The 16,329-nt window shown below is 37.2% G+C and overlaps 1 protein-coding gene across 1 annotated transcript in view; it reads left to right on the top strand.

Annotated features, from left to right (window-relative positions):
- The first annotated feature begins 333 nt into the window (after positions 1-333).
- The window catches only part of bys (Bystin), a 47,824-nt gene continuing 31,828 nt past the window's right edge, over positions 334-16,329 (top strand). Inside the window, exons 1-2 of the mRNA XM_083129773.1 lie at positions 334-571; positions 14,905-15,099. Coding sequence (XP_082985899.1) covers positions 443-571; positions 14,905-15,099 — 324 coding nt within the window. The 5' untranslated portion in view covers positions 334-442. The remainder of the gene's footprint in view (positions 572-14,904; positions 15,100-16,329) is intronic.

Here is a 16,329-nt window from a genome sequence, read left to right on the forward strand (position 1 = left end):
TAGAATTGAATTTTCTGCAGTTTATCGTACGGCGGGGGATATTTACCAAGACCTTTGCTTAAATTTGTGGGCTTTCACTTATAACACACGATATTTAGCACCTTCGTCTATTGACGTCAACGCGGGTTTTGTTGTTAGGTTCAGGCTTAAACTCCAAAGGTTCAGGGCTCTTGGAATAAATACACTGTATTTTTTGGTAGTTTAATCAAAAGGTATTATCTATGCTAAGAGTCATAAAATTAACATGTCTACGCTAACAAGTGGACGTTTTATCATGACGTCAGTAGACGGAAGTGCTCAATACGGTGTGTGATAAGTGAGACCCACATACTTTTTGATTTACCTGCCTCTGCTGTTGAAGTGACGACCAAACCAAGTGATACACGTGAGGATATTTTTTGGTATGTTTATGTGCACCCGATAAGTAGTGAAGGACGCAAATATGGGCAAAACAAAGAAAATGAAAAGTAGCAAGAGATCCTGCTCTCTCCACAATCAGATCGAGCAAGATATGTATGCAAAACCAACTGTTCGTATTAAGATACGAGAACCAAAGGACGAGGATGAACAAGTAAGTTCAAATTTCAATTGGTTTAATTATAGTGGAAAAACTTGCCCACATAATAAAATTGGTAACATTTTGATATAGGGAAAACACATTTCTTTAATTTTACAGGAGAAACTACGGTAACAGTTGTTGATCGGAATAACGGATTTCTTCATTTTTACACAAGAAAGTACGGTAAATTTCTCGTGAAACTACTTACTCGAATGAGTTTTTCTAGCAATTGGATACTTCGTGGAGATATTTTCTGTCATCGTAGAATCTGCTAAAGCTGTGAATCATGTGTTTTTCACGATATTACTATGTTTGCCTAACCTAGCCTAACCTTGGTGTGAATGGTTCGTGGGGCTATTTATTAATGGTTTTTGGGGCTATCGTGAAGGGTTTTGGGGGCTATCCGTGTATGGTTCGTGGTGCTATTATTGACGTTATTTTCGTCAGAAAAGCAAAATCCCACCTTAAACAATCTTTCGCAATGCACAATAGTTAAATACGAATGGAAAAGGTGACGAAATAAACGAGTGAGAGGTGTTCGGCCGATCAAAAACAGGTAATGAAACTACGGTAAGGGCTAGAGTCTAGTTTACGTCCTCCTTGCCTTTTTGGTGGTAACCGAAGGGAGTTAACAACACTGCGTGCTCGTATTTGTGTCCGCGTTGTGAATGCGTGTTAAAGAAGAACAGGTTCCAAAAATTCCCCAAAAACTTCTAGATAGTGTAAAATACGTTTATCCCCAGTGACAATTCAGTGCATCGTTCAAAACCGTCCTAGCAGAATGCCGGTGCTCTGGCATCTCTTACGGTAGCAGACAGTCGGCGCTCCTGCATCTCTTAGGGTAAGTAAGTTTTTCGGTAAATGTCTGTTATATCGGAGACACTTTTCTTCAAATTTACAGGAGAAACTACTTATGGAAATGAGTTTCTGTTGCATTTATCAAACTTCGTGGAGGTATTTTGTCACTATGGAATGCTACACAACAGAAAATAAGCACTTTTGATGTAATAAAGTAGCCTTTTGTGCGAAGCGACAACATTATGTCGTTGTTTCCATTATGAACCTGCAGATGGCGCGAGTGTCGAAAGTCACGCGGTCTCGCGGGAGGAAGAAGTGTTTCCAAACGTGCCTTTTTTTACCAGAATTTTTTTATTTTTATTTTTTTAACTATGCTTACCTAACCTAACCTAACCTTGCCGGAAATGGTTCGTGGGGCTAACGTGAATGGTTTTTGGGGCTTTCGTGAATGGTTTTTGGGGCTATCGTGAATGGTTTTCGGGGCTATCCGTCAATGGTTTTTGGGGCTATCGGGAATGGTTTTTGGAGCTATCCGTCAATGGTTTGTGATGACATAATGAACACGAAAGTAGGTATTTTTCGGTTAAGAAGGTTGCAACACTGCATGCCCACTCCAAATCGACAAAACACAAGCACGACGCGTGATGATCCACAGCTGTGCGTGAAATATTCTATGTTCCGCAACGGAAGAAATGACCCAAAAGAATTACTCGTAATGTGAAAAATCGAAGTTATTTTCGTGTAAAAAGCATAATGGCACCTTGAAATAGGTTCCGCAATACAGAATTGGTAAGTATGAACTATTTGAAACTGAAAATATGTGTTAGAAATGTGTCTCCGATATAACAGACATTTACCAGTTTTTCTTTTTACACTTTCTGTCACTTACCATTCACGGGAACGAGGTATACCTACGATGTTAGGTTAGGTTCCATTAGCTCATTTCACCCCTAAATATGTGCTTCATCATCGAAAAATTTCTTATGCACTCCTGGTGAAGTGTCTGGAGATGTGGGGGTCGCATGTTAAAATTGTACATTTACATGTAGAAGTTGTAAAATAACGTTATTTACCGCCATAATTCTCCATATGGCGTGTTCCATAGTGATGAAACATTATTCGGTGGTTACGTGCGACAAAACTAGGAATTGCTTATTGAAAATGATCATTGGCCCACAAAACATTCACAGATAGCCATTTCAGGTAAGGTTAGATTAGGTTTAGTTAGGTTAGGCAAGCATAGTTATAATATTTTGTTCGTAAAACTACTCATATACTCCACCGCTGATTTCAGGAAAAATGGCATGTTCTGTGAAACTTTGTTCGTCGGTTATGTGCTACAAAACTAGGAATTCCTTATTGAAAGTGATCATTGGCCCACAAACCATTCACGAAAGGTTATGTTCAGTTAGGTTAGGCAAGCATAGTTATAACATTTCGTTCGTAAAACTACGCATGTACACCTATACAGCATGTACCAAAAGTCCGGAAACACTTTTAAAAAATTATTGTAGCCAAACGAGTAGCATTACAAAGTGACAAAGTACATCATTTCAAAGAGTAAAGTTGTAAGTTTGGTACTATTATCGTATTACGGAAACACCTACGAATCATATATTTCGGACTTCTTTACATTGCTAACGTGTTATTTTCGAATGTGGAGCATTTCGTAAAGTGAAATAATGCATATCAATGTCTATTTCTTAGATTTACGAGTACTTACTGTTACTTGTTGTTTCGAATCTGTAACACATTATGGCCGTGATAGCGTACTGATTTCGGGGGCGTTCTGAGAGTGTTTTGTCGATTTATGCAGTGTTGCAACCTCATTCACCGGAAAATACCTACTTTTGTGCCCGGATTTGAAATTATGCTAATATGTCGCAAACCATTGATGTTAGCCTCACAAACTATTGACGTTAGCCCCACAAACCATTGACGTTACCCCCAAAAACCATTGACGTTAGCCTAAAAAACCATTCACGTTAGCCCTAAAAACAATTTTCCGTAAGGTTAGGTGAGGTTAAGTTAGGTTAGGCAAGCATAGTTAAAAAAAAAATTGAAAATACTCGACACGTCATGTTCTTGTGAAAACACGGCGAGGCTGAAACACTGGCTACGGGGTTGCATCATCTTAGCACACAGAACATTGCACTCTCGTGCCGAAAACAACACGCATTCACATTAAAATGGATCAAATCTACATTCAGGAACTTCCAAAACGCTAAAGAAAATTATTTCCGTAAGTATATTTCCATGTGGCACGAATGGGAGAAGAAAGAGGAGTTTACAGGATTCTTCTTGGGAAACCTGATGGCAAGAGACCTGTAGGAAGACCAAGACGAAGATGGAGGGACAACGTTGAGATGGACCTAAGGGAAATAGGTAGGGATGAAAAAGAGTATATAGAACTTGCTCAAGATAGTGAAAGATGGAAGGCCTGTGTTGCTGCAGCCATGAACCTTCGGGTTTAAGAAGGCTAGGGAGTTAGTTAGTTAGTTAGTACTTTCTCCTGTAAATTTGAAGGAATCCGCTTCCCTCATACAATAATGTTACCGTAAGTTTTATTCTGATTGTGTGTTACATGTAGTTCCATATATCATCACTAGGTGGTGTCATAATCAAGATGGCTCTGGAGCTGAGAAGGCTTTCTGCATGCTAGAATTTGACAAAACAAAAGTGCAACGGATGTCCAACGAAAATTTAGGAAGAAGTACGGCAAAGCAACACCAACCAGGAAGGCAATCTACAATTAGCATGTAAGGTTTGTTGAAACTGGGTGTTTGTGTGTCAAGAAGAGAAGTGGTCGGCCAGGTGTGAGTGAAAATGACATTGAGCGAGTGAGAGAAGCTTTCACAAGGAGTCCGAGAAAATCTATATGCAGAGCTTCACATGAGTTGGAAATGTCAACAATGACTATGTGGCGTGTTTTGCGTACAAAATTAAACATGAAACCGGATCGACTACAGTTAGTGCAAACGTTATATCCTAAATACAAAGACCAGCTCCAGAAAGTCCCAACTCTATTATGACACCACCTAGCGACGATATATGGAACTACATGTAACACCTGCAATGAGAAAAAACTTACAACTTTACTCTTTAAAATGATGTACATTACTTTGTAATGCTACTTGTTTGGCTATAATAAATTTTTTAAAGTGTCCCCGGACTTTTGTTACACGCTGTATATAAAAAAATTCAATAGGCTTTTTTTCAAATTTCCAGACGTAACCCCCGGTTTTTTACAACAGATTCGTGTTAAGGAGGCCAAAATTAGTTAGTATACTGAAAATTAACAAAATTGGAGACTTTCTCTTAATTGTCAATTCGCTCCGAAACTACTTACGGAAATGAGTTTCTGTAGCATTTTGAAAGTTCGTGGAGGTATTTTCTTTCATCGTTGAATCTATTTGACCAGGAAATCATGTATTTTTTAAGAGAAATATATCTCTGATGCACAATTGCTGTTCTTCCTGTACGTGGACCGGATGTTCCGTATGTTTGATGACGTAACCCGCTGTCAGTGTTTCCAACCATGCCATTGTTTTGCAAGAAGTGAAGTGATTTTTTTTTTTAGCTGTTTCACATTGTTTTACGAACAAAATTTTAACTTGTTTTACGAACAAAATTTTAACTATGCTTGCCTAACTGAACCTAACCTAACCTTGCCGGAAATGGTTCGTGGGGCTATCCGTAAATGGTTTTTGGGGCTATCCGTCAATGGTTTCTGGGGCTATTCAGGTATTTTTCGGTTACGAAGATTGGAAACACTGCATACTCACTGATCCAAGATACGTCACACTGTGCCCGCCATATTGTGCCTTACGAAAGCGAAAAAAGGAAGAACAATAAATACTCGTAATGTGACAAATTAAAATTATTTTCGTGACAAAATCAAAATTCCACCTTAAAGAATGTTTGGCAATGCATAATAGGTAAGTAGCTACCAATGTCAAACAAGACTAAATGAAGGAGTGAAAGGTGTTTTCCCCATACCAAAATGGTACCATAAAAATATTCATTGTTTAAGATTTTAAAAGAAGCAGTGCTGGTACTCATGACCCTTTTGTACCCCCTCGAGAAAGTGCAATATTTCGCATCCTTTATGAAGATTATGTTGTTTATGAAGGTTATCAGTTGTTTTTAGCTCGCGGAAATGTGTTATTATGAAGTAAAGTACATCCATCTGTTGCCTTAGATTGTTACCTTAGCGTCAAGCAGAACAGGCCGAAGGCTTCGCGCAAGTGAATATATAACTTGACAAGTTTAAAATCAAGATGCTGCAAATAGCTGTTGCGCACCTCACACCACATTTCCCCACTCCCTTCTCCGCGGCGACGTTGGTTCGCAGAATTTTTGCAGCCTGGAGGGAGCGGAATGGAATTGTCTGAGTATTTTTAACTGAATTTGAATGTTTATGTATTTATTTTTATGTAACTCCTCCTGATTTCACAAATATGTTGCAAAATTGTAAACAATTTATCTGGCCTGTCCTCTAAGGGGCTTTCCAGAGCAGATTGTGGATTTTGTTGACCTGCCATGATTTGATTTTCAGAGACAACATTCGCATAATTCGCCTCGCGCACTCACCATTGTTCTAACACGCAAACACACCACTCCAACAGCAGAGAAACACCTCCGAAAACAAGAACCTCTTCCACACGAATGATGGAGTCAGAAGGGGGTGAAAATAGTGCCTGCAGTTGTGACGTCAGATAAAGAAAGATAGGGTTAAACAACTGTGAAATATTGTTTGCATACTGATATCAATAAGATATAAAAGAAGAGCTTGTATTTCAAAAATATGTAGCCAAGAGTAAAGAGCAAGAAGATTTCAATGCTTTAGAAAAGAACATAGGCAAGTGTGTTATCAAATTGCCTTCTTGTAGTGATTGTTGTACAATAAACAAAAGAACCCCCACTTTGCTCGGCTTAAAAAAACCAGGCCACTGCTCAATGTCGCATTCATAAAATGATGTCTTTCGTCCTGTAGTTATAAACCTTAACGTGCATGCGTAATACTACAGTTTACGATCCGCGCACCGCACGCAATTTCAAAGGCCGGATTAAATAAAATGAACCACTGATATAATATGAGCCGGCACCGTCACGCTAAACAATGAAAATAGTTTGTCATATTTGTTTTAGCTTAATTTTGCTAAGTTGGCACCACTGGTACTCTCAAGGCCAGACCACTACGTGGAAGAGTGGTGGGGGAGAATGATGTCATAGGAAGTGTTCCACAGCGATCTGCGCATATTGGGACTTAACTTGACAGGTTACAGCACCCAACCCTACATTCCAAAACAGCAATTATAATTTTACGTCGTTATGTTATGATTGGAACTGATAGTTTTTTTCGACGCGTTCTTTCGCTATTTGAGTGTGCATACAAACTGATTTTGCTAATAAAGAACGGCGAAAATACACCGAAATGGCAGTTTTTTACTTATGTGGGCCAGTGGAATCAAATATCACTGTTATTTGTGTGTTCCACATGCTGGAACCCATTTTATATTAAGCAAATCATCGAAATCTGCTGATTACAAAAAAGTGAACATAATTCTCGAAGAGGTACACTACAGTAGGACAACAGCCAGTGACGTGCGGTGACGTCGACACTTGAGGTAGCAGTCAGTGGCGTGCTCAAGGGGGGAGCTTGGTGTGGGTCACACCCCTCCCCCCTTTAGGGCCCAGTATTCCTAAAAAAAAAAGAATGTCAATAACAAGAAAAGATTACAAAATGATGAATGAGTACTAAAAAAAGTGCACGTAACCTCCACTCCCATTTGAAAATAAAAAAGATTTGATATGACTACTAAGCCAGAGATCCTGGGTTCGAATCTCGGCTTGGCCATGGGTATTCTTTGTGTGTGTCCCTTCATCAATTTTATCGTATCATCTTTGCGATTACCCAAAAGTGGCGGAAAAAGGAAGTAAAATAAACCAAATCGAGCAATCAATCAATGATTTGATTTCATTTTTGTTACTTAGCGTCGCTTTTTTGTCACATTTGGTTAATTGCGAAAATGATACGATAAAATTAACGAAGGTACAAACACAAAGAACACCCATGCCCAGGATGGGGTTCGAACCCGGAACTCCTGGTGTCGTATCGCGCTGTGATAACCACTCCCCCACGGTTGGTTGATTTGGTGTTTTAAGTCTACTTTATGCACAGAAACAAAACACACTTTTTTGTAGTTTCTTCAATAATATTCATTTGGCTTTTTGAGTTCTGAGATACATTTCTCATTCCAAATTATTTCATTATTCACTGCAGAGTACAACACAGAGGACAAGAATGCGCACTCATCAAGGGTTCGAATCCTGGCCTCTATTGTTCATATGAGGTCCCATCATCAATTTCAACATATCATCACTCATCCTCATTTTCGCGATAACCAAATGTGGCAGAAAAGCGAAGTAAAATAAACCAATCCAACAACAATATGAACGCACGTTCTCTTGCCCAAATAAATACATCCGTATTTATGACTGTTAGAGGCCAAGAGTAGTATATTTAAATAAAACACTACTAAAACGAGAGAGAGAGAGCCCGAGCACATATTTGTAATTTAATCATTATATATTCCATACTTGAAAAAAAAGAAAGAAAGCTTAACATTATTGTCTGCACATAACACGTTCCCATTTCATAAATAATAAAACTACATCCCATATTATACATTCATATTGTACAACGTGTAAAATGTTGTGTAAATACAGAGAACTGCAGAAAATTTTACCCTGAGTTCTTTAGTGGATTTACAAAAAAATCTATTATGAGAAACCAATCCCCTATCTGTCCTATAGGAGATAGACTTGGGGACCTGAAAGCACGGGCTTTCAACCATTGCAGCGGGGAGAGGGGGCAAGGGAGTTAGAGGTAGAAATCTTCCTTTTCTTTCGGGCGCCCGTTTCTACCTGGAAATTGGTCTGGCGGAAGAAGAGCGAGCTAGGGTATCCAGCCAGCTTTGCCCGCGGAGAACACAATGGATGAGAAGAGCGTGGAAAAAAAGGTGTTGCATATGAGCTGTGGTGGCTTTAACAAGACAATAGATATTGTGATTTGAATATAATTCGAGATGTGAGATTGATTGATCTATCTCTGCTAGACTAGCTACTCCTCAGTGCACGTCACTGTCAACAGCCCCCATGATATCTCATGCTATTAGGTAATAACCCTGAATTTATTGTTCTATCGTGTCGTTGTCGATATTTGCTAAGTATCAACTACCAGGTTTGTATTTGTGAGGTATGATTAAAACAAAGTTTGTTGGTAGTTATATTATTCAAAGCACAGTGTTTTCTTTTTTATATTTTATAATGGTTTGAATTCCTGACGTATACACGTGTTTCAGGCCACTATAGCATTTTTTATAGTTGCTCAGTCTGGTGATAGAGAAGGTGATGAGCAGTGAATAAAGTTTCATTATGGCAATGATTCCAATGTTTTATTAAAAGATTTCTCGAATACTGTAATATTATATTTGGTTTTCATTGCCATGCCCAAGCTCCAGTTGTGCAGTTCCGATATCGTAAAGGTACACATTTATTTTCTATATGAATTGAATTATATACATGGCCATAAGCGCACACTTACGTGCTTACATGAGTTAGTTAGGCAAGACAGGTTTGGTGCTCGTAGGATTATAAATATACTCCTACATGGCTATGGTGTTATTGTTTTGTGTTTTGATTAAGATTAGCTTTCATTGCCTTAGGGGTGTGCGAGATTCCTAAAGTCAGTTTCAGGGTTAGAAGAAAAAATGCCATCAATCCTGAATAGTCGGGATATTCTAAATGGTCATTTTTATTCCTAAAATGTAAAATTATAATTATACGTCTATAGAACTGCTTGCATTATGCAAGAAAAGCTTCACAAAATCATAGAGTTACAAAAAAGCCAGCTTTTGTGAATGGACTTTTTTTCGATAAAAAAGCTGCCTTAAAAAAATTGCTTTTTACCAATTGCAGTCTCAGTTTAGAGTTTCATAATGTCATATTTTGGAATTATCTAAATAATTTTACATTTACTGAATACACATATTTGCCATATCTTCAACAGGGTGTCTGAAAAGTCATACAGCCAAAACTTTGAATGTGCGTAACTTTTGTACAAAAAGTGATAGAGACATGAAACTTACACTGGTCTATGTGGATATTTTGCAGACATGAAACAAAAAATCATGCTCTACATGAACATTCAGCATGCGGCAAAAGTTACTAAAGTGTAAAAAAGTTTTTGCTCGAAATAAAAACGAACTTGGTTAAAAAACAGCTGTAGAGTCTCCATGGGTATTTATCGAATTGATAAAAGAATGATAAACTTTTAGGGAGATTTCACATCGATGTGACAAGCAACACGTGACAGGCGACAAACTGCAAGTGGCACGTTTTGCTTGGAAGTGAACCCAAGTTGAACCTTTCGAACTGAAGTGACACATGTCACTACAGCTGCACATGTCACCCGAATTGGGCTGTTTTCTCAATACCATGCATCGTGTCGTCTCGGTTTGTTGTTCACGTATGTGCAGTGAAGACTTCACCCCCAATGAGCTATATTTAAACTTTAGAAGAGAGCCCAACCGGAGGCCCTACAATATGTTTGGATCTCTAATTTGTTGATGTAATAAAGTATTGACATGTACAATGATTTAAGATTTAAACACAACGTTCTTTTGGCTTTATCAAGTTTCTTGGTGCATATATTGGCTGTAATTTGCCTTCATCATCATGTAAAGAGCCTGTGTTTTGCCCGTTAAGAAAGTGACTGCTTTTGTTTGAAACAGCCAGCGCATGGAGAAATGTTAGTTCAAAATTGATCAGTGAACGTTGTAAGGTACTCTTCTAGTGTACTGTTTCTCAACCGACAGACTGCAGCTCGGTACCAGCCCCTCATATCAACTATACAGTGACAGGTTCTGCTGAAAGTGCTAGACAAATAACATAATCCTAATGGCATATTTGAGTTGTGAGTTTTTCTTTTTTAAGTCCATTTTATGCACAGTGAAGACTGGACCTACAGTTTAAAGTGGGATCCACACCACTGTGTGCAACTGCTTATTTTTGTATTTGTCAACATGCCCACACTTAATCGAACTATTATTACTCTTTGTGATTAATCCAGTATATATGAGAGTCTCAATTCAAACTCAGTATTAGCACAGTAGAAAGCTATGGTTCTATATTGAAAAGGAAATTTCGATTTACATATGCTGATAAATAGTTTTATTCTCAAACAATTATAAGTATTTTTATAATTATTATATTGATAAAAAAACAAACTAGAAATAACAAAAATTACAACAGAATCAAATTATGCATTTATAAAGAAGAACATTTATAACATATAAGTGTTATTTATAAGAAGAAAATATTTATATTATTATCTCTTTTTGAGATAGAGTAAGTCCCCATTTTTATAATTTAGCATGCATCCATTCCACCACCGAGCCTACTCAACATGCCAATTTCCTCATCCAAGCCTTCTACAATCCTGATCTTCAGTTTTCAAAACTCAGCATCTGGCTAAATCACATCCAAATGTTGAACATATGTTTGTCACTTTATATAACTTTCCTCAAAGCATTCATTTGAGGACTTGTAGCATTTATAAGCTTGCTTGTTCAGGAAGATGAAAGCAGATACATATTCACTGCTTCAAATTCAACATGACATATTTTATACATGGGAGTGCCATTCCACAACTTTCCAATCTTTTTTAAAGATTATATCATAATCAAAGTTCACTAAAGATTCATAAAAGGCTTCTATATAGCTTAAGCATCCAAGTTATTATCAAATTGCCAAGTTTAATGCTTTAAAAGCAACAATAATTGTACAAATATGTATCAATGCCATATTGCTATATCTATCTGTACTTATCTTTGTTCCATCATGAGATTCCTTTAAAGTCACAGACAACTACTATCAGAGTAACTAGTTCAAGCTCGATTTTTTAGAATGTGTTATCTTCAATTGTTTTTGTTTTATATTTTTGTCAATAAGTGCTTAACAGCTTGAATGTTTGTGTAGTAAATATACATATTTGTTCTGTTACAGCTATTTTACAATGTATATCACAATATACTTATCTAATGATTACAATTACCATTTTTTGAATGTTGATACAAAATACCAAGAATGACATCATATTATACATTGAACAATTTTAAAGAGTTGACCTTTGTATATAAACCTTGATGCCAATGCAAATGTACAGTCTGGCCAAGGAAGACGAAACTACCTCGAAAGGACGATTCCAAACGCGAGAGGGGAAGCAGGGAGAAGCAAGCACTAGCCAAACTACTGTAGTATTTCGCTTGTGTTTATTACCGCTTGCTGTGTTGGGTTTGTGATTTGGGATGGCTCTTTCAATTCACAAGAAACCATTTTGAAGTGAAATAAAGAAAATTGGAACGTTTTGGTCCCCTGTTGGACATTCTACAAAACACCCTCGTTATACTAGAAAATGTCACAAACCATTCAGTTACTACATTTATATTTATAATACTATATACAATAACACTATTATTAGTGAATACTATCCTGATTAATGCTGTATACATTTGTGCTAATTATAATATTTACTAAGGATATCAATTTAATTGAATGATCTAAAACAAAGCTACTGGTTTACAAACAACTTTATCTACTAATGTGACGTGATGAATACTGTCCTAATATGTTCTGTTTGCTGATATAGTATTTGGATGGCTTTAATTTAGTTCTGAACCCTTACATAATTAACACCTCTCTATGTATTTTGGCGTCGATATTACTGTGCTGAAACTTCATTGTTGTTTCCACAGCAGACGATTTTCAAGGTACCCACGTCCTGGCCAAAGTGCCGTCACCCCTATTTAGCCACTCAACACGTCCGGTTGGCACATGCGCACTTCCGTCCATGGTCTCGGCTAAGGCAGCCACACAGTACACAAGTTCAATAAATTTAATTATAAATTTGAATGTAACTTATCTTGCTTGTCTGAAAGAACACATATGATAGAAGATATTTCTTTTTCATTTTGTCAGTCAAAAATAACTGTTATGAATATGAATTCAAAATATTGCACAATTTGATAATTTTGTCATGATATGCAAATTGGCTTTTTTAAACATCATATTTAATAAAATTAGTTTAAATAGTAATTTCAGTCATTTAATTGCATTATATGAATAAATTTTGAGCAATCATATGATTAAATTATTATAACTATTGCACATATGTGGAACTCTGAACTTAGCCTAACCATTTTCAAATGTTGTTATGACAATGTATTAATTTTGTTGTCATGCCAGAATTCATTTATCAGTATTTAGTTTCAAGGGTACATGTTAATTCATGTATAAAATGTTAAATACTGGAAAGGTATTTCGAGGAAAATTCTTGGGATCCAGTCATTGACTTTTGAATAAAGAATTTACCAAGGCACGTATCCCGAAGGTTGATAACCATTTCTCTAGTGTTTAGGTCATCACTTTATCCAGGCTGTAAAAAGTAGCACATGCAGTTGGAGTTCAGTGCATATGATTTCTCCGTGTTCTCATGCACAACATGCCTCTCCTAAGTAAATAAGTGACACAAATTTTACAACATGAATTACACATAACAATGTATCTTCTTACGTTTTTTCGGATGACTAATGAACTTATTAGTGCAATTTTTTCACCACTCGCCCCATTACAACTCGAAGACTGTGATTGGTCTTAACATAATCATGCCATGCAATGTTCTCCAATGGCATTCAGTTTCTTACCCGTCTGGCTACAGCTCCTATTTCGACACTATGCAATCCATTGTCCTAGTTGTTTTGCTTTGCTAGGATCATGGCTCAGCACATGTAACTAAACATGCTCACTGAAACCAAACACTCTTCCTACGCACAATTTCTGTTCCTTGATATCAAACTCTTATCAAAACAAACATCCTTTCGTCTTACGTGCAACTTGTTATACGTGGCCCACAGTAATCGGTCACAGCACCTCCCCCTTCTTCCGTGCAACTCCGGCCATAAGGAAGCATGCTCCACTCTCCCCCCCCCCCCCACCGTCCATGTGGTGCACAGGAGTCGTGGGTCTCCACAGGTTTTTTTTTTTTGCTTGTGGTTTCTCTATAAACAATGAATTTCTTACTACATGTTTTAATTTATACTTCTCAGAAGAGCCAATTTTTATCAAAATTTCATGTTTAGTCAAAATATATTTACGAGAGACTGAACAGTCAAACTCTTTGAAATTATACTGAACACCAGTACCAAAATTTTTACAGACTTTTTAAAAAAAATATTTCTCCCTTGGCTCCGTTGTGTTAATGGTCATGAAAGTACTCTCTCATTATGACCTGGAGTAGCAAATAAATATTCAGCAATTACCGTCACTTGAAATGGTTTCAGAAGTTTCATCCAGGGTAGTTTCTAATTCATTTGATCTCTGTACCCCCTGCTTTCCAAGCAAAATATTGAATAAGAATGGGAAACACTTTGTTCCATCAGTATAAACCCTAAGGCAAAAAAATCCACTGAGGAACTGAACAGTGACATCATCACCTGTGGCCTTAATGTTCTAGCAACAACCTTTATTTTCTTTGTGGACAATGACAGAATCATATAAATTTCACTATTGAGTTTGGGAGTGCAGTCCATAGACTTGTAACTTGCATGATTTCCATTTATTTAACTGAAACATGTATTTTCCTAATTAATATTATGTGACATTCAAAATGCAGGACATTTATGATATTTTTCAAATTCCTCATGCATGCCACACATAAAGCTAAAATGCAGGACATGTCTGGCAAGAACCGGATATCTGGTAACCCTAGACGTAAAGATTCGGAGACTATCTGAGCATAAAATGAATTTAAAACAAGTTTGCGCCGTTGATGTCACAAAAAATGAAACAAATGTTAATATTAAACTATTATATGTTTCAATATAATTAAAAATTTCACTATTCATAATATATATTCAGAACAAGATGCATATATATACTCCCCTTTAATGCTTAAAAGCAGTATGCTACTACAAGATAAATTTAGATCCCAAAGTAGCTTTTACTTGCGATTACTATTGTTGAAAGATAGCAGTTTTTTTTTATTGAATGATATAACCAGGGTTTCCCAAACTTTTTCATTTCACGGCACCCTTAGTGTTGCAAGACATTTCCACGATGCCCAAGTCAGAATGTAGGACTATCTAACACGTGCAACGCTCAGTTAGTGATGCTTGCCTGAAGTTAAAAAATAAACACATATGTCAAATTCAGAAACTTTTTGTGTGTAAAAAGTACTAAATAAGCACATATTTGGGTCAATCATATCATTTCACTGAAAATATTGGAACATTTCGCGGTGCCCCTGAAAACCAACCAGGGTGGCACAGTGCATGCTTTGGGAACCACTGCCAAATTCCATAATTTATTTATTAATATTTGATTTCAAGGATGTATATTAATGTATAAAGTTTAAAATTTTTTGAGCATGTATGAATTTTAATTTATACATGGCATATTTATTGTATTTTCTTTCTTCTTTTCAGTTTGTAGATGCTCGGTTGTCACAGCAAATTTTGCGTCAGGCGCATGAGCAGCAACAGGAATTGGAAGAAGATGTTGGGGTGCAGGGTAAGAAACCTCCCAATCTGCAGGCCCCTAAATTGGGTGGCCTGTCCATAGACTCAGATGAAGAGGAGAAATCTGAAGATGACACAGAAGAAGCTTACTATGAAGATGTTGTAAGTTGTAATATTTTTATCAGTGTGTTTCTTATTGAGTAGAACTCAAGATTTTTATGGGATTGTGTATTTTTTCCTTTATATGTAGCCAAGCAAGGATTTCCTCCATATATTTTCTGTTCAGAGTACATGTTTTAAACCATGTTTCTAGTTTTCATTGATTAATGCAGATATATTTTATGTGGCAAATATTCAAAGTTTGGTTTCTGTAATTATTTGGTAATTTTTATCCGTTTGTGCAGGCCCGTCATCTTGCTTTCACTTGTTTTAAGTCATGAAAATCACACTACAGAAGTCATGGGACCATTGACTATCACTATATTTTGCAAATGATACCTGCTGATTCTGGATCAGCAGTTCACGTTGGGCCTGACAAAATTTCCAAAATATCCACTTGAACAAATATAATGTTTGGAAATGCAGGAAATTATTCATAGTGTAGATTTATGCATATATTTCACATGTTTTGACTACATAGAAGTCAAGGCTTCAGGGACTATCTTCTTCTACGAGTGGCATTCCATATTGATTTACACTTTCCAAATTCCCACTATCCACAGTCCACCATTTGACTTGTCATAATGGTCGCTAATGGGTAGTACATAGGTCTGCTCCCAGGTGTCAGCACAAGGTAGAGGGGTGTAATACCTGTGAGCCACAGCGTATTTCGCCAACAGCTGTTAGTACAATGTGGGGACAGCATGGAGAGCGATCAGCAGCAACAGTGCTGGATGACGGGGTTTCTGTGGAAGGAGGGTGTAGCCACAGCAGAGATTCACAGGCAATTGATAGCAGTTTTTCTTGTATGCACGTATTGCTTGCATTCTAGAATTATTTCTGTTGTAGTCTACGGTTATACAAGCATAGAAACACAGTTTTTCGTTGTACACGAGATCTTCTGGATCCTGGTTGTGACGTTGCAGGAGATCGCGACTCGCATCCTCACGCCGTCGTCTTTGTGCTGCATTTAGAGCTTTGGGAAACCACCTGACAGACACCGTAACTGTATCTTTAGTCAAACTAAAAATAAATGTCTGATGAAGGGAGCATGTGTTCTCCTGAAACGTCACAACGAAAAACTGTGTTTTTATACTTGTAATAACCGTAGACTACAAGAGAAATAATTGATAGCAGTGTGTGGAGAGCATGCACTGTCACGAAAAATTGTGTAGAACTAGGTGGATGGCTGGAAACAGGGCCGCACAACAGAGAAGGGAACCAGTTCCACAA

The sequence above is a fragment of the Lepisma saccharinum genome, chromosome 10 (assembly GCF_977018435.1).
Source record: "Lepisma saccharinum chromosome 10, izLepSacc3.1, whole genome shotgun sequence".
NCBI lineage: Eukaryota > Metazoa > Arthropoda > Insecta > Zygentoma > Lepismatidae > Lepisma > Lepisma saccharinum.